This window comes from Ananas comosus, linkage group 1 (assembly GCF_001540865.1).
Source record: "Ananas comosus cultivar F153 linkage group 1, ASM154086v1, whole genome shotgun sequence".
Taxonomy (NCBI): domain Eukaryota; kingdom Viridiplantae; phylum Streptophyta; class Magnoliopsida; order Poales; family Bromeliaceae; genus Ananas; species Ananas comosus.
The window spans coordinates 647315-664292 of NC_033621.1; the positions used below are offsets into that span (position 1 = coordinate 647315).

At 35.6% G+C, this 16978-nt stretch overlaps 2 protein-coding genes across 3 annotated transcripts; both read right to left on the reverse strand.

The window, feature by feature from the left end:
* LOC109707708 (GRF1-interacting factor 1-like) lies at positions 937–4584 on the reverse strand. Of its 2 annotated transcripts, none has more exons than XM_020229205.1 (4): positions 4213–4584; positions 2904–2980; positions 1847–1931; positions 937–1638 (listed from the first exon to the last, which is right to left on the reverse strand). In XM_020229205.1, the coding sequence occupies exons 1-4, from the start codon at positions 4297–4299 to the stop codon at positions 1273–1275; spliced, it is 615 nt and encodes a 204-aa protein (XP_020084794.1). In that variant the 5' UTR covers positions 4300–4584; the 3' UTR covers positions 937–1272. The 2 variants fall into 2 exon arrangements, with proteins under 2 accessions (XP_020084794.1, XP_020084788.1); XM_020229199.1 differs by having other exon boundaries at positions 937–1641; positions 4213–4583.
* LOC109705763 (probable zinc metalloprotease EGY3, chloroplastic) lies at positions 10307–15088 on the reverse strand. Its single transcript, XM_020226575.1, has 6 exons — positions 14485–15088; positions 13166–13363; positions 12429–12653; positions 11612–11850; positions 11345–11499; positions 10307–10844 (listed from the first exon to the last, which is right to left on the reverse strand). Exons 1-6 carry the CDS (start codon positions 15007–15009, stop codon positions 10489–10491), a joined length of 1698 nt encoding a protein of 565 aa, XP_020082164.1. The 5' UTR covers positions 15010–15088; the 3' UTR covers positions 10307–10488.

A 16978-nucleotide genomic window follows, 5' to 3' on the forward strand; every position in this document is an offset into this window, starting at 1 on the left:
TAAAATAATTTTTAAAAAAAACGGAAGGATACTTTCTAAAAGGATTCTTTTTTTTATTAATTTAGCCCCCTCAAAATTTCTAATTACTAATTAATTTTAATTTTTTTTGAAAAAGAGTATCATAGTTTTAACCCCACAATTTAGTTCTGGCTATGCCCATAATTTATTTAATTTTTTTTTAGACCGATTTGTAGCATGTAATTAAACATTCCTACGTTACTAAAACTTCATCTCAAATACTAATAAATGTATATGATTTGAGAAATTTTCTTAGAATCTTACCATGAAATTATACTTCATTATTATATTTCAATATTCAATGTCCATTTAAATAATTTTGTCAAAATTTTGGGCCATGTGGCTTGGGCCTATTTCTCTAATTATGTATGTCCTGCATGTTCATTATTCTTTTGGTTCCCCCATAAATTATTATTTTTTTCCATTCAAATGGACCGAGTGATAACATTTGGCCCATCCAGAGCCGTCCACTAACAGAAGAATAGATTCCTAACCGTGCGATTCCCGAATATCGTGGGTGGGCATATAGTGGACTCACAATTTGCGTGCTGAAACCATTGGCTCTTTTTTTAAAAAAATAAAAATAAAAAGATTAGTCCCAAACAAACTATCAACTTCTTTCAAAAGAACTCTCAACTAATCAATGGGATTTGTATATAGAACAAAGAAAACATGTCCATGATGGAGAGAGAGTAAGCTGAGAAAATGAGTTTATTTTTCATATCTTACAATTGTGTTGTATGTTACGATGATGTTTCATTTGTCTTTCGTACGTAACTCACATATATGTAGTTAATTAACAAGTTGGTAATTAGTAAGCTTAATTGAGTTGAAATCTGAGTGGAGAGTAATTATAAGAAATCTGAAGATCTTCAAAACACGAGAGCAATGCGAGGAACACCTCCACCTCATCTCATCTTAACAAAAAGATTATAAATATTAGCACACATTAAGAAGCTTACAGTGAACAACTTCTCCAGCTCAGAATACAAGTGCTTTTGGAGAGCACATCACAAGAACCACAGCAGAGTCCATAATTTTAAGCTGCATACGCATAGTTTAGGATCAGATTTCACCACCAACCCCACCTGTTCCAACCCAAAAGCACTTATCCAAAAAGCTCTAAGCCACATTAATATGTTCCAAAGTTTCCTAAGACACAAACATGGAAGCAGAAGAGTCCCTACTTAGCCTACAAACTACCTACAAAGTTATGTCAAACTCTAGATACTCTCCATTCAAACACATGCACTCTTAACTCCCTTCTTCTTCAGAGCCTTTCAGGTACATTGGCTCGCCTCCCTCCCCGCCTTGCCCGCCCGAACCGGCCCCCCCGTCCTGCTTTCCGGCGCCGGCGCCACGGCCGAGGTCAGAAAATACTCCGGTGTTCAGCATACCGCTGTTGGTTGTGTTAGTACCTCCCATGCTACCTTCACCGTGGAGTAGATTGAATCCACTAGTCACATTGGAGCCCATGCCATGCTGAATAGGCGACAGCGCCGGTTGGGCGTACAGCATCGAGGATCGTGCGGCCATCAGCGACTGCGGCGGGCTCATCAGCTGCGCTGGCTGAGCTGGCATGTAACGTAGGCCTGACTGCATGGCAAGATTGGAGGGGTACTGCTGAAAAAATAGTCGAACAAAAAAAGAAGCAGGTTAGACGGCAGAGAAAATTTCCTTTTCTTTTCTTTAGATTACATAACATGAGGTTGATCGAGAACAGATCTAAATGAAGTTACCGAATTATATGAGTTGAGTTTATTACACTTTTATAGGTACTGAATGAAAAACGAAAAGAAACATTTAAGATGATTTGAGGGGATTTTACCTGAGCCATGGCTGATGCTTGAGGAGGTTGGCTGTCAGCAATGGCGGCGAGATACATGAGGTTGTGTTGAAGCTTAGCTTGATTTCTGCAAAGGAATTTTTATGTAGTTACAATATTTTCTTTGAAGAATTCATGAAAATTATGCTGTTTTTGTGCAACTTCAATTCTGCATATTGTTAATGTTAATTTCACTAAATTGTGTGAATTGTCACTGTCCAAGTAATGTTCACATAAAAGCAGTTCTGTGCTATTGTTGCAAACCATTCTCGATAATATGGAGTACTTTTCGTCACATCAGATTCTATTAATAATTTTAAAGAAGTTCGGTTGGTCTAAAAGATATCTAGCAACAATTAAGCAAATATAATTGGTTTTCACCCAAATGCAGGCCAAATGTTTGGTTAAAATTTGTTGATTTTATAATGGATTACAAAGAGCATCATCTGGGAACAAGACATGCCACTACTACCACTCGGATTAAAATATTAATAGATTTTTCCAGCATTTAAATGTATGCAGAAATAAAGGGAATCATATATTGATAGAATACAATTATGTTGCGCGCATTTATTCAATAAAATTAGCACTTGTCCAATGTATAGAGTCACCAAAAGAATAAATCGAGTGATTAACATTAGGGGAAGTGTTCAATTTTTTGATGAACAAAGGTAACAATGTCGGAATCCCTGATTTAATTAGTTCTGAAACGAAAAACTTTCTCCATTTTCTTAGATATAAAGAAATGGTCAATTGACAGAATCTAGTTTTTTATATGCAGTACTACTTTACCTTTAGAAAACCCTGGAGATGTAAAAGTTTCTTCTTTAACAATACCATGATGCTTTGCTTGCTCGAGATACCTTAGTGGTAACTTATAAACATAAGTAATCAAATGTCCAGGGTATTTAGGAATATATTAAGTGCATGAAGATAACCACATATAAAAGACCATGGAGCATTCAAATGCAATTGAAAAAGCAGTTCACAAATTTATCAATCAATTTCACCATTGCTATTTTTTTGGGTCAAAGCGACTAATATTTGAGATATGACTCACCGAGCACACTCCTCCACTTTCCCAGTGTTCTGGTTATCAAGAATGGCGAGAATCAGCTGTTTGTTCTCATCTAAGTACTGTAGGAAATGAAACAAGAAGCATGTTATAGCAAAACTTAAAGAGAGAGTCAATGAATCATAAACAAGGGATTGAGAACTTCGAGGACTAAAACACAACCCAGGACATAAACAGGTATGCATAACTCTAATTGAACAATATAACAATCACGAAATCGTATACTGCATAGGCAGATAGCTTGTACTATTTTATGCTTCAATTGGAGTGATTTCTGTTGTACATGATCATAAATTAGTAGTCTTGCTACATAAAGTGATTACGATTTGGAAGAAATAGTTTTGTCGATAAGCTTGAAGTGTCGAAATCGTTCCCAAAAGTGCAAAATCTATGGGATAGTTTCTAAACTACGGCAATATCGGAATTGTTCAATGTAAATTGCAAGGTGATTGTCAAAGTACCAGGAATTTGATAACTGACACTACTCTGTACATTCAGCAGACTTTTCTGTGAGCAATCAAAGGTTGGAAAATAGTTCCAAATTTGTGATTTTGTTAGAAAATAAAATAAAATTGTCGATAGGAAATGGTTCAGAAATAGTCTTAAAAGATCCCTTAAACACACTACCTCTAACATTTCCTAATTTTTAACAAATATATAATAGCTTATATACAGTGACAAAGATATAAAGTCACATAAATCTAAAAGAATTGGCTCATACATATTACATAGGAAAGATAAATACTTTCAAATTCCATAGAGTGCATTCAAAAAAAAAAAAAAAAAAAAAAATCTGAGAACACATGGAGACAGGATTAAGATGGATATGAGTATAAAACCCACTGACCACATATAAGACACCAAAGATTAACTCACTAGAAAAGAAGACCCAAAGCACACTTTTGTGGCCATTGATATGATAATGGAATTAAAAAAAAAAAGAAAAAGAACAGGTTAAGAAATATTCTTAACAGTATTAAATATAGTTAGGTGAAAAGAACTCATTTGAACTTATATGTGGTCAGCAATGGGGGCCAAAAAAAAAAGAAGAAGAAGAAGAAGAAGAAGAGGAGCATACAAATAGAAAGGAAGCACACTCACACTCTAAAATGTGAAAACAGCATCAAAGAGCTTCTCTCCCATTAATTTTATTTATCATTAGAAGAACTGCAGATGACCATAGATTTTAGACTAAGTTGGGAATGTAGGAAGATGTAGCAAACATGTTAAGTTTCAATAAGAAAGGAGAGTTTTAAGTAAAAAAAAAAAAAGGATAAAGAGAGAAGAGGAACACCTGCTGGATGAGATCAGTGGTGACAGTGGTAGGGGAAGCATAGCCCCCCATCATGTTCTGGTTCATCTGCATGAGATGCTGCTGCATTCTCTTTTTCTCCTCCTCACCAACACCACCAATCTCTCTCTCTCTCTCTCTCTCTCTCTCTCTCTGCTTTTTTTTTCTTCTCTCTCTCTCTCTCTCTCTCTCTCCTTTTGCTTTGTATGTGTCAATGTATATGTCTTTTAAGTAGTTTGGAAAAGAGGGGATAAGAGCAGGTGGGGAGGACCTTGTAGAGGGGAACAGCCAGTTTTGGGGGGTTTTGGGGTTTTGGAGGAGAGCTGTTTCCCTCTTCTTTGCTTCCTCTCTTACTCACTCTCTCTCTCTCTCTCTCTCTCTCTCACATCCTCCCTTCACTATTAAAACATAAGCGGTAGAAGGCTTAACGATTGGCACCCGAGATCTCAAGTTCGAATTCTAATTGATTCACATTTTCAGTTAAGTTTATTTCTAAATGAAACAAATGAAACAAGTAACGTGCTATCTATCTATCACAAAAAAAAAAGAAAAGAAAAAATAACTTCTTTATAACAATTATTTTTTCGTATAAAAATACTTATTAATCAACTACTTTTATCTGGCATAAAAGTAGTACAATCAAAATTTGTTATGTCATTTTAGTATAAATTATCTTATTATTGTATTATCCTTTAATGTTCGACGCTATATAAATAGTATAAAATATATTTGTTATAAAAAATATTTATATATTTTTTTGAATGTATATCATAGGATATTACCATTCAAAGACTAACTAAAAAGTGTCTTCATTCTTTTCTTTTTTAATACTAAACATTTGAAAGAGTTTATTTAAATTAAAAAATAAATCATCATAAAATTATACATCTCAACAATCAATATACAACTAGCATTTCTCTTCTTTTTTTCTTTTTTTTTTGAAGTTGTGATCACTTGGGTGGGGTAAGTTCACCGGGGAGGTGGGGGGACTCGAAATTCCTTGCCATGTTTGTCTTCCCTTGCTGGACAGCCAAAATCACGTGTTTGGCTGCTCGGTTTGGGAATTTCAATTTGTCCTTGCATGTCTTCCCCTCCCACAAAAACACTTCCTCTCTCTTCTCCTCCACACTCTCTCTTCATGGCTTGGAAACATTTTTGGCCCAAAGTAAAGCTTTTACAAAAGAGTAATACTAACTGTACACCCAAAAGTTAGCGTAAATCTCACACTCTTTTGTTATTAAGTTTTTTTTTTTTATATTAGCTTTATCATATTCTTAATTTTATAATCGTTTGATTGACTTTATTTGTACAATAAAATGTTATCTGCTGAATCGCACTATTACGAGGGATTTGTATTCTATACAACTTCTGCACATGGAGTTGTACAAAATGTGTGCTTTATTAAAAGAACGTGCACTTTACTAGAAATATTTTAATAGATTCACCGACAATAAAAGCAAAACCTTCAAATTTGAAATTCCGGTTCTCGTACTCATCATAATATCTAAACTCGCCAAAATCTTTATTTAAAGCAAAAATAAAAGTAAAATTCGAATAACTTTTTACAACGCCATCCCCCTCCATCCCAAAATTTTAAATTTTTGTTTATTTGTACAGCGTCTAACTTTATATCATTGATTCCCCCCCAAAAAACACAACATAAAAAGAAAGTTGTTCATATATATATTATAATTATATATAATATATTATATATATATATATATATATATATATATATATATATATATATTATACTATAGTATATATAGATATTAGAAGTAACAATACGATAATGACTATTCCACATTGTTTCAATTTTTTTTTTAAAAATAAATTCAGCTAAAAATATAAAACTATTAGACTTTGAACATAAAATCTCGAATACCGACCATCAAGCGTTAGACAACTACAATAGATACAATTGGTTAGTTGTTCTTAAGATTAACCTGCAGGGTGATTAAATATGCATCCCCAGTGCTCAATCAAGCCCAACTCACATTCAATCGACTAGATTTAATTTGGGCAAATAAGACACAAAGACATATTTTAAACTTGAGTCCAATCAAGTAGCTAGTTAGCAAATCGCACACGATGAGATTGTGTCGAACCAGGTTTGAACCAAAATGTACATGGAGTCGAACCTCGTACCTGGTAAAGTGGTAAGAGAGACTCAAGAGCCCTTCCCTTGAACAGCAAACACAAAACAGGATCCTGCTCACAGATCGATTAAACACAGAGGAGGAGCGAATCTTTGACCAGCAGGGAGCCCACTACTGCAATGCCTTTCCTTTCCCCTCCTGCAACTACGTAACGGTCCTAAAAGAGCATTCCTCGCTCCTCCCCTCCTCCATTATTACTGCATATCCAATCAAACAAGAATAAAAGCATAGTAGATACTATTATATTAATATACAAATACATGATAGGATGGAGCAGAGAACAGAGAAACTGTTGTTGCATGCGCCTGGCGTACTTGAAGTCCTATAATACAGAGATATTCGAGTCACAATGTAATGTAATTCATTGCATTTCTTTCGATCTGTGTTCTCGATTTTTAAGACTAATGCAAGGTTATAACATTCTTAAACATTTCACAGAGTTTTAGTGTTAGAGAACTTCTATATATTAATCCAACAAAATCCGTTCCAGCTGCTCACAAATGCGACATAACTTGTTAATGAGAACTCAAGCTTAAATATGAAAATATATGGATTCTTATAGTTAAGAACTATTCTCTCTCTCTCTCTCATCCAGCAGGGCTTGCTATGTTAATTTCTCTCTCTTTTACAGTGTTACTGGTCTGCTTCTACTGTGTACACAGGCGAAGCAGGAGTACGTGCGTACTAGTGTTTTACAATGCTAGAGCCACAGTGACCATACGAATGAGTGCTAATTGCTTGCTTTTGTTTTGTGTGTGTGTGTGTGTGTGTGTGTGTGTGTGTGTGTGTGGAGTGTAGAGTTGAAGAGGTAGAGAGAGAGAGAGAGAGAGAGAGAGAGAGAGAATTGGGAGATGCTCCCGGGAGGGGAGACAGAATGCGGTACTGGGTTGTACATGGGCTGGCTAGATGGGACACCTTTGGTATCTCTCTCTGCTCTCTCTCTCTCTCTCTCTCTACTCTCTCTCCTCTTCCTTTTCTCACACTAGTCCAGTGGGAAAGGAAAGCATGCTCTGTCCAATGTGACAGCCCAACAACCTATCCATCATATCTCCTCCTCAATCAGCAACTTCATCTTCATCATCATCTCATCTCCCTCTCTCTCTCTCTCAATTTTACTCTGGTGCAATTTTGACCCTTGGATAGTGTAAAATTTACCATTTTGTTTGTTCAAAGTAAAATTGTAACTACTATTAGGCCCCATAAACATATTATCTCATACAGCTAATGTACATGTAAGATTTACATCTATCACCTATCATTATTGTTAGTCAAAATGCTATTAAGTAGGTCAGAAGATTCGATATCTTATTCTGTGTTTCAAGATAACAATTTAGCTGTCGGTTTTTTGGCTAACCTAATAATACAGGTGTTTTTGAAACAGAGACCTAGGAACAAAATTAAAAGGGCTAATATAAATAAAATGACTAAAATTTTATTAATTTAGTACAGTGTTTAATGATTGTTTAGTTGCCTAGCTAGCTAGGACGCCAAAAAGTTCATCATTTTTGCAATCATTCAGTCAAACCTGTTTCAATAATTAGTTTTCACTGTTTGTGTTGTGAGTTTGAAATATATTTGATTAGATGAATAAAATTGACAGCAAGAGGACATGGAATCAAATAAAGAGTCAAGTTTGATCATGAACTTCGTACTTTATTGGTCTGAATTTTCCAGTAAGTTTCTTACAAATGATAGCCAATAAGAGCTGTTCCGTAGCATGAAGCTGAGGTGACCTCTTTGGGATCCAAAGGAGGCTGGAATTCCAACTTCGAAGCTTTTTCTCCCGTCGTTTCAGATAGTTTGGGTTCATTCTAGAGAAAAAAAAAATTTCTATTCAAATAACACTTTTGTTGAATTAGCCCTGAGTCCTTACCGATCGTCCCTAATATAAGTGGCAAAGAACTTGGTGGTTGATATCCGAGGTCCTGAGTTCGAATTCTAGTTGATTCACATTTTCAGCTAAGTTTATTTTTAAATAAAATAAACGAATCAGATAGCATGCTATCTATCTTTCTCTCTCTCAAAAAAAAAAGAAAAAGGGCTTGAGCCCTTGAACTTACACGGCATACAAAAAGTTCTTAACTAATCCCAATCTACTGTAGTTGTTAATTAGCCAAAGGGGCAGAATGTACGTACCACATTATGATCCAATGATATGTTATTCATCATCACATAGTTTAATGATTTATACAATTTTGTTATCTTTTTTGCTAGAAAATTTTACTGTAAATCAAAAGAAAATTCATAAGGGTCAAAACACGGCATTTTCAATCAGGACAGAGTAAGAGGACGTTTGGATTGACGCAATTGTAGTTTGATTCACACCATTTAGTTGTCAACTATTATAATGCCGGAGAGATTCACCGTTTAGCCGAGTACGCTAAATTTTTGATTTTTCTACGAAAATGACTTGGAACCTATTCATTTCTCTCCCTCAGAAATTTAAAATGAAAAATATTTCTCTCTTAGTTTTCTCTCTGAATATCTTCATTCAAACAGGCCAATCTTAAGCAATAGGCTCAAACTGACTTTGAATTAAATGAATGGAGGTATTTCTTGATTAAGAAAACAAAATCTCTATCCAACACCATTTGTCGCCATATAACATATTCTGACATCTAGATGGTAAGCAAAAGCAAATTAAAGAGTGGTCTTGTAATGTGGCATACAATTATATACTGAACACTGCCTTATTATCTCCACTTAATTTGCACCTAAAACTATAATTGAGGTGTTGTTTCCAGCTAATGGTGCTTGCTAATTTTTGTTTTGCCTTAAACTGAAACCTAGACTAGTCCACTACTCCAAGCTACTGCAATCTTAACTACGAATGGTGTTGCTTCCGTAACAAGAGCGTTTAGAAGTTCCTCTCTACTCGGAACAAGTAATTTTACTACGTTCAATCCCATTCAAGTACCAACCTTTCAACAAGTCCAATCTCAATGCTCAACAAGTCAAATTTTCGCATTTAACACCAAATCTATTGATTTATACCCATCCAACTGCAAATATCAACTGACCAGACGTTCCTGATCTAAGTGTTGTATACTTTAGACTAGTCACTTTCGAGTTATTACTACGTACGTAGAATGACTAGGTCTTTGCACCGAATACTTCATGCTAGAGTACAAACGTCTAGACCAAACCACCGACCATCCCTAGCGCAAATAATAAAAAATTTAATTGTTGATATTTAAGATTCTAAAAGCTTAGTTGTTTTATATTTCCAACTAAATTTACTTTTTCTTAGAAAAATGAACGTCTAGACCAAAACTTGCAAAAAAGACTTCAAACCAACTTCTCTATAAGTTTCCTCTCTCTGTCCTTATATCTGATCCACAAGAGAGAGTGAGATCAAATCACACAAACGAAGTGAAAGAAAAGGTTCAAAAGTTAAAAAGAGTCTACTAACAAGATGGGCTCATCTACCTATGAAAGAGCTTTTACCACCCAGCTGCTTCTGCTTCTCTTGCTGTTTTCTAATCTGCAGCATCTCAACGCTGCTCGGCCTTTGGACGGGGTCTGGTGGTCGCCAGAAAGCGGCAACCGCCACCTCCTGAGTTCTCGAATTAAGGGTCCAGTGCCACCGTCCGACCCTTCCAATTGCACAAGTAACCCCAATAACACAAACGGTTCATGTCCCGCGCCACCATCTAATCCTTCCAACTGCTCGACTAACCCCAATAACACAAATGGTTCATGCCCCTAGTCTTCTGTTCCTAGCCATTCATTACTGGTCGTAGATTACATTCGGAGTGTTCGGTGCTCATTGTGAGGCTATCCAGATAAGCAATCTCTGAAATTTAGTCAATGTGTTAATTTATGTCTAAAATGTCTTCGTGCTTTTCTTTTTCCTTTTTCTTTCTATATAACCTCGTGTTCTCACATGTAATTTACAGTAGTTTTGATTCTCAGACTTGGTACAAGAAACGAGACGCGAGAAAGGTTACATCTTTACCTTCCACTGTTAAAGTAATAACTTCCAAGGTTCTTCCTCTTATTCAAATTAGTATTCGGATTTCTTATGATACAAATTTATATCTACAGCACATTATACAATTACAATACAGATTGCAACAGTATATGCATTTACATAAAATCACCGTAAGCAATAGAGCAATTAGAGATCACCCCTGAAGAATGGAGGGCCGAAAATGGAGTTTGAGTATGTACCACCACCATTTGGAAAGAGAGTGAGGAAGCAAGTGATAGCCAAGATGAAGCCCCATGCAAAGCGATCGTTCTCTAGAGGAGTGATCTCGTCCTTCGCCGGAATTTCCTCCCCACCTCGGAAGAAAGTTGAAAATAAACCCCACGCCAAGCAAAGGACACTGCCGCTTAGGCCACCGATTCCTAAGAGAAGTGACGCGCCGAAAGAGAGCACGGCTGCAGTGCCCCTCCCAAACAGTGCTTGAGCTATCCGCCCGCCTTCCAGCCGACCAATTGGCAGAAGGTTTAACGATGTCACAACCATTCCTAGTTGGGATCACCACAATAAAATAATAAGTAGCAACTCTTTACAGAGTAAGGTATGGGTTATTCCATTTACCAAACGGTAGAGACGAGACTAACAACAAACCATATTTTCCAATATTGAAGTTGGATGGATTATGAAAAAGCCATACATGATGCCATTTTAAATATGTGCAAAATAAAAAAGGACAAAAATATTAGAATATGAGAGGATGATAAAAGGGATTTAAAACATTAAAAAGGAGAATAGGCTACATTCTAAATGGTAACGTATGATAATATTTGACAAATCAACTTTGTCAATAGTTGAATAACCAATCTAGCCACTTTCATAGAGATAAATCATGCTCAACAAAATTATTAAAAGGCAAAGATAGTACTATTGATTGAACATCATAGCGTAGACAACCCCAAGTACTTAGGACTCTGTTATATTACTTCTGTCTATTGATCGAAAATGATAAAAATCCTAAGAATTTACAAAAGCAAGAAGAAATGTTTACCTAGAAGTCCAGCAAAAGCAAGAGGGTCAACGGGAACCCCTACACCTTCAACAGCATTAGGTAATACATTTCCCAATTCATCTGCATATGGCCCAATCACCAGTTGAACAAAAGAAAGAAGGGGATTGTTGTAGAAAAACTGTGGCCTTACAAATCTGCAAAAGGAAAGAGATTCACCAGCGATCACTACAAAGCAAAAACTGTAATTACTTCAGAGCTTCAGTAGTAGTGTTTTCTCTTGTTTCTTTAGGGTCTGAAAGGACTTACAATGCATTATCCCCACCATTAAAACTACCATCAACCACGAATGCGGTGACAGCTAGTGCCAGTGATGTTAAATACGCACTAGCTGTGCGGGCAACCGGGATGTCGAAAAGAGCTTTTTTGTTTGGTAGTAACGATTCGTAGTTATTAATAACACCAAGGCATCCGGTCCAATTAGATGGAATAAGAAATGAAGGGCTCAGCTTAACACCATATCGAGCTGCGGTTAACCTCGTCGCAATCTGCATAGAGTAAAAGCCAAGAGTAGCAATTCAGTGATTGTTGTTAAATATAAAAAAAATATATTTAAACACCGCAAGCTTTTAGAGAACAACGGTGATTTCATATAATTTAACATGGTATCAGAATAGGAGATCTTGAGTTCGAGTAACACCAAGTTCTAACATTATTAATTTCCTCCCATTTAATTTAAGTCCATGTCATGGGCCCAGCGAAAAATCTCTAGTCCAGATGTGAGGAGGAATGTTAAATATAAACATATTTAAGCACCGGTCTCTACCAACTTAAGCTTTTAGAAACTAATGGTTGTTTCATATTATTTAACAATTGCAAGTGTAAAGAAACGTAAAAATGTATGGGTACCCCCTCAAGGAGCTATAGGCCATTATGGTTAATGGAGGCCACATTTCCATAAACTAAAAACTGGACAAAACTGACAATTAAGCATAATGTAACAGAATCCTCAATTCAATTCCAAAAAAAAACAGCTGAGGGGTCCATACGTTCTTTTCTAAAGATAAATATGGGAAAGTGAAAGCAGCAAAACACTTTGTAAGTCAAAAGCAAGCTAAATCCTTACCTCGGAGACTCCAAGTATCGAGATAAAACCACCAAATAGAGGGAGCACGTCGGATATATAGTCATCAAAAGTAGCACCAGGTTTAAGAAAGAAGCCACTCATCAAAGCTATTGTTCCAAAAGTTGCGACACATAATACTATGGCACTCACATAGCCGCAGGGTGTACTCAGCTTTGTAGCCTCAAATTGAAGATCTATTTCTGCTTTCGGTTGTACCATGCAGACCTACAAAATAAAGTCTTCTCTTTCAAGAACAAATTCTCCAGAAAAAAAAGGGTCTAAATATATCATTCTTACATTCAGGAAGAAAATGATATTGTAAATCGCCTAGGTAGCAACCAAGCCAATATGTGCTATAATAATCTTTGTGCAGATAGAAAACTTTTCAGATGTACTATTTTTAATAGTTATCATCACTTTCCCATGAAGTTTAGCAATTCATCCCTTAATTGGTTATTTTTGGAAAAAATTGACCAGCTCTGATGATTTCGAATGACAAATGAACATTGAAATTACACAAATCTAGATATAATTGTCAACCTTGTATGAAAATGCTTTCATTCATCACAAAAACTAATGAATCAATCACCACATAACCAGGAGCTATTTACAGAGCATTAAGGCATACATAACATAAAACTCCAAAGAATCGAAGAATAATACATCAATCAAATCCTATACAAGCGAAGTAGGCAAAAATCATATGAAGAGTGACTAAGCTAACCATTCTTCTATACCTGCTTTGATATGTCATCTCTCTTCTCCTCCATGAACCAGAGGACCACTTCTCGGCCTGCCGCTTCTGCTAGCTTCTTTTCCAACTTGGGCATCACTTCTTCCACGGGTTTTCTCAGATTCCCAACAAAAATCCCCCCATCCCCGAATCTCCGCACATCCACAGCAAAGAATGTATCAAATCCAAAACAACTCCTCAACTACAAGTCATACAGGTCAAGGATCGGAAAATTCAAAACTTTTAATACTGTTTGAAGTAAAAAGGGTGAAAAGATACAAAATACCCTGAACTATAGTGCATTTTGAAATGGGTATATGAAGTTTGAACCTCAAAATTTTGATTTTAGCATCTAACCTATCATTATTTTATTATTTCCAAAAAATACGTAAGTGGCATGTCCTATCGGAATAAGAGTTTAGCAGTTTTGATGGGTTTAAAGAGTATTCTGGGCTTTTTTATAAAATGACCCTCTAAAAAATTGTAATTGGTAAAATAACCATATGAAAATTTTATTTGTAAAACTAACCCTCCTTTCGCCACGTAGGCGCCACGTCAGGGTTTTCTTATAAAGACGGTAAATCGTTCGCCGTTTTCTCTTATTTCTTTTAAAGGCGGTGAACCGTTCACCGCTTTCTCACATTTTTTTAAAAACGGTAAATCATTCACCGTCTTTCACTTATTTACTGTTTCTTTCTATATCTCATATAATCTTAACAACTTTTAAATCCTAATAATTTATCCATATAATTTCATATAAAAGCAGTTAAGATTATATGAAATTATATAGATAAATTATTAGGATTTAAAAGTTGTTAAGATTATATATAATTTGTTAGAATTTTTATGTGATTGTTAGGATTATATATGGAATATAAAAAATAACAGTAAATAAATTATGGGAAAAAGCGGTGAATGATTCACCGCCTTTAAAAGAAATAGGAGAAGACGGTGAACGATTCACCGTCTTTAAAAGAAATGAAAAAACGCGGTGAACGATTCACCGCCTTTAAAAAAAATTCTAACGTGGCGCCGACGTGGCGAAAAGAGGGTTAGTTTTACAAATAAAATTTTGAGTGGGTTATTTCACAAATTTTAAAATTTTAGAGGGTTATTTTATAAAAAAGTCCGAGTATTCTACCTAAAAATTTAGAAACTGATAGAAAAGTACCATTTTTATAATTCAGATAACTATTTCAAAATGAGTTATTATTTACCACAGTACGCAATTTTAACAAAAAATAAACAAAAAAGACCATCTTGCGTATGAAATCAAAATAAGCAACATTAAAATTACTACTTTAAAATGAGAGTTCAAGTAACCTTGTTAAGGTCCAAAGCCTTGAAGGTCTCCTCGGCCTTCTCCAACTGCTCTTTCTCCTTCGACAACCTACCCCTAAGCACATTCCTGAAGAACCCGGTAATCGGATTACCATCCGATTCGCGATCGAGCTCCCTGAGCTTCCGATCGGCCCGCTTCTTCTCAAGCTTGATCGCGGCCTCGATCGACGGGTTCCCCATGAACTTCTTAAACTCCTCATCCGTTTTCCAATCCACCTCCTGCTGCTCCTTCCCCTTCTCATCCAACCCTTCTCCTCCCACAGTCGTCTCCGACTTCTTCGCCTCCGCCTCGGCCTCTTCGGCTACGGAGGCCGAAGGCGACTGCTCCGCCCTCTTCTCCTGCTGCTCTTGGATTGAGAACCGTCTAGGGTTTCTGCGATGGGCTTTGGAGGAGAGAGAGAAGGGGCGGGGGTTTGGGTTCCAAAATGGGATTCTGGGGTGGACGGAGATGGGGTTAGGGTTTGTAGTGAGGGCGCATAGAGTGGAAGGGAGAAGGGAAGAGGCCATTGGAATGCGTAGCGAGAGGTGTGAGGGGCACTGGGAGAGGGGAAGTGAGAGGGAAACTCCATTTGTGTGATGAAGGAGAGAGAAAGAACGAGAGAGAGAGAGAGAGGTGGATCTAGAAGCTTTGAGATGGAGGAGGAAGTGCTAATAGTGACAAAGGAGTTTGCTCCGTTGTGGGCCCAACTTATCCATATATTTACTGTAACAGAACGTGGGCTTAGGCTCATTTAGTGGGCCTATAAATTGTCGCAATTTAGTGTTGCTTGGGTTAAAGTCATATTTGGGCCTTTTTTGAGATGTTGGCTCCTATTTTGGTTTTTTTTTAAAAAAATCATTTCAGTTTTGTAATTTTAATTTATAAATTTTGAATTTTAGTTTTTATAAAACATATATAATCAATAAATAATTTTTTTTTACAATAAATTTCCAAAAAATTTATTCAGAATAAAGGTCAAAAAAAAAAGGGCTTTACTCCTGTGGCTGGCCGGGCCCGGCCCGTTTTACATAGCTAATATTGGGCTTTTTTTGCATTTAGACCCCTGATAAATTTTTATTTTAAAAATAGCCCTATCAAAATTTAATTTGCAAAAATGGTCCTGGGCTGCCACGCATGCGCCACGTCAGCGCCACGCGGTCAGTGCTGGGCCCATATGTTAAGTTGAACACGGTGAATGGTTCACCGTGTTCAAACACGGTGAATGGTTCACCGTGTTTAGTACGTATTTTTTCCTACGTATTTTTTGTATATTGAAAAGTGGAATAAGGAGTAGGGATGTTAATAGATATGGATATCCGAAATATTATCCGAATTCAAACCCGAATAAATTATATATATATACATAATTTATTTTTGTTTATTTATACAATATATAAAATATTTAATAATTTTTATTCCTTAGATCTTCATCCAACCCAGCGGGTTTTAAAAATCTATACCGTTGGATGAAGATCTAAGGAATAAAAATTATTAAATATTTTATATATTGTATAAATAAACAAAAATAAATTACGTGTATATATATAATTTATTCGGATTTGGATTCGGATAATATTTCGAATATCCATACCTATTGACATCCCTACTCCTTATTCCACTTTTCAAAATAAAAAAAAAAAGCGTAAGAAACACGGTGAATCATTCACCGTGTTTAGACACGGTGAATGATTCACCGTGTTCAACTTAATACTCTGGCCCCAGCCGTGCCCGCGTGGCGCTGAGGTGGCGCCTGCGTGGCAAAGACAGGGTCATTTTTGCAATTTTAATTTTGATAGGGCTATTTTTAAAATAAAAATTGCTCAGGGGCTATTTGCAAAAAAAGCCCCTAATATTTGATGGAGGAATTCTACACTATCACACTTATTACACTACATCATTAATAACAAGCCAATCATATTTATTCTTTTCAAACAAAAATATAATAAAAATATTTTTTTATAATTATGATGGGACATATATTTTTAAAAAAAATATTTCTTAGTTTGTTACGCCACGTTACCAATATACCCGTTGCATTGTAGAATTTTTCTATTGGGAAAATTTCACCAGTACCCTTCTTGGAGATCATTATATCATAGATGCCCCTCTAAAATTAAAAATATCGTCAATGCCCCTCTAAATATTGAAAATACTCATGAATGCCCTTTAGGTAAATAATCCATGAAAAACATCATCCATTATTTTTTAAATGCCATTTTTGCCCCTAATATCAATTTAACGAAGCATAAAAATTTAAAGTTATTTAAATGATTGGTTCTAAATTTTGAACTGTATATTAACTAAATTTTACTTTTTAAAATTTTTAATAAAATATTTATAATTTACTAAATATAAAATGCTCCCTTTTAATTTTTTCGCTATGAAATTATATAGTTTATCATAATATATAACTGTCAATATTAGTATTCAATATTACCTCAAGAGCTAATTATTTATTAATTCTATTTAAATATAATAATTTACATACATTACACA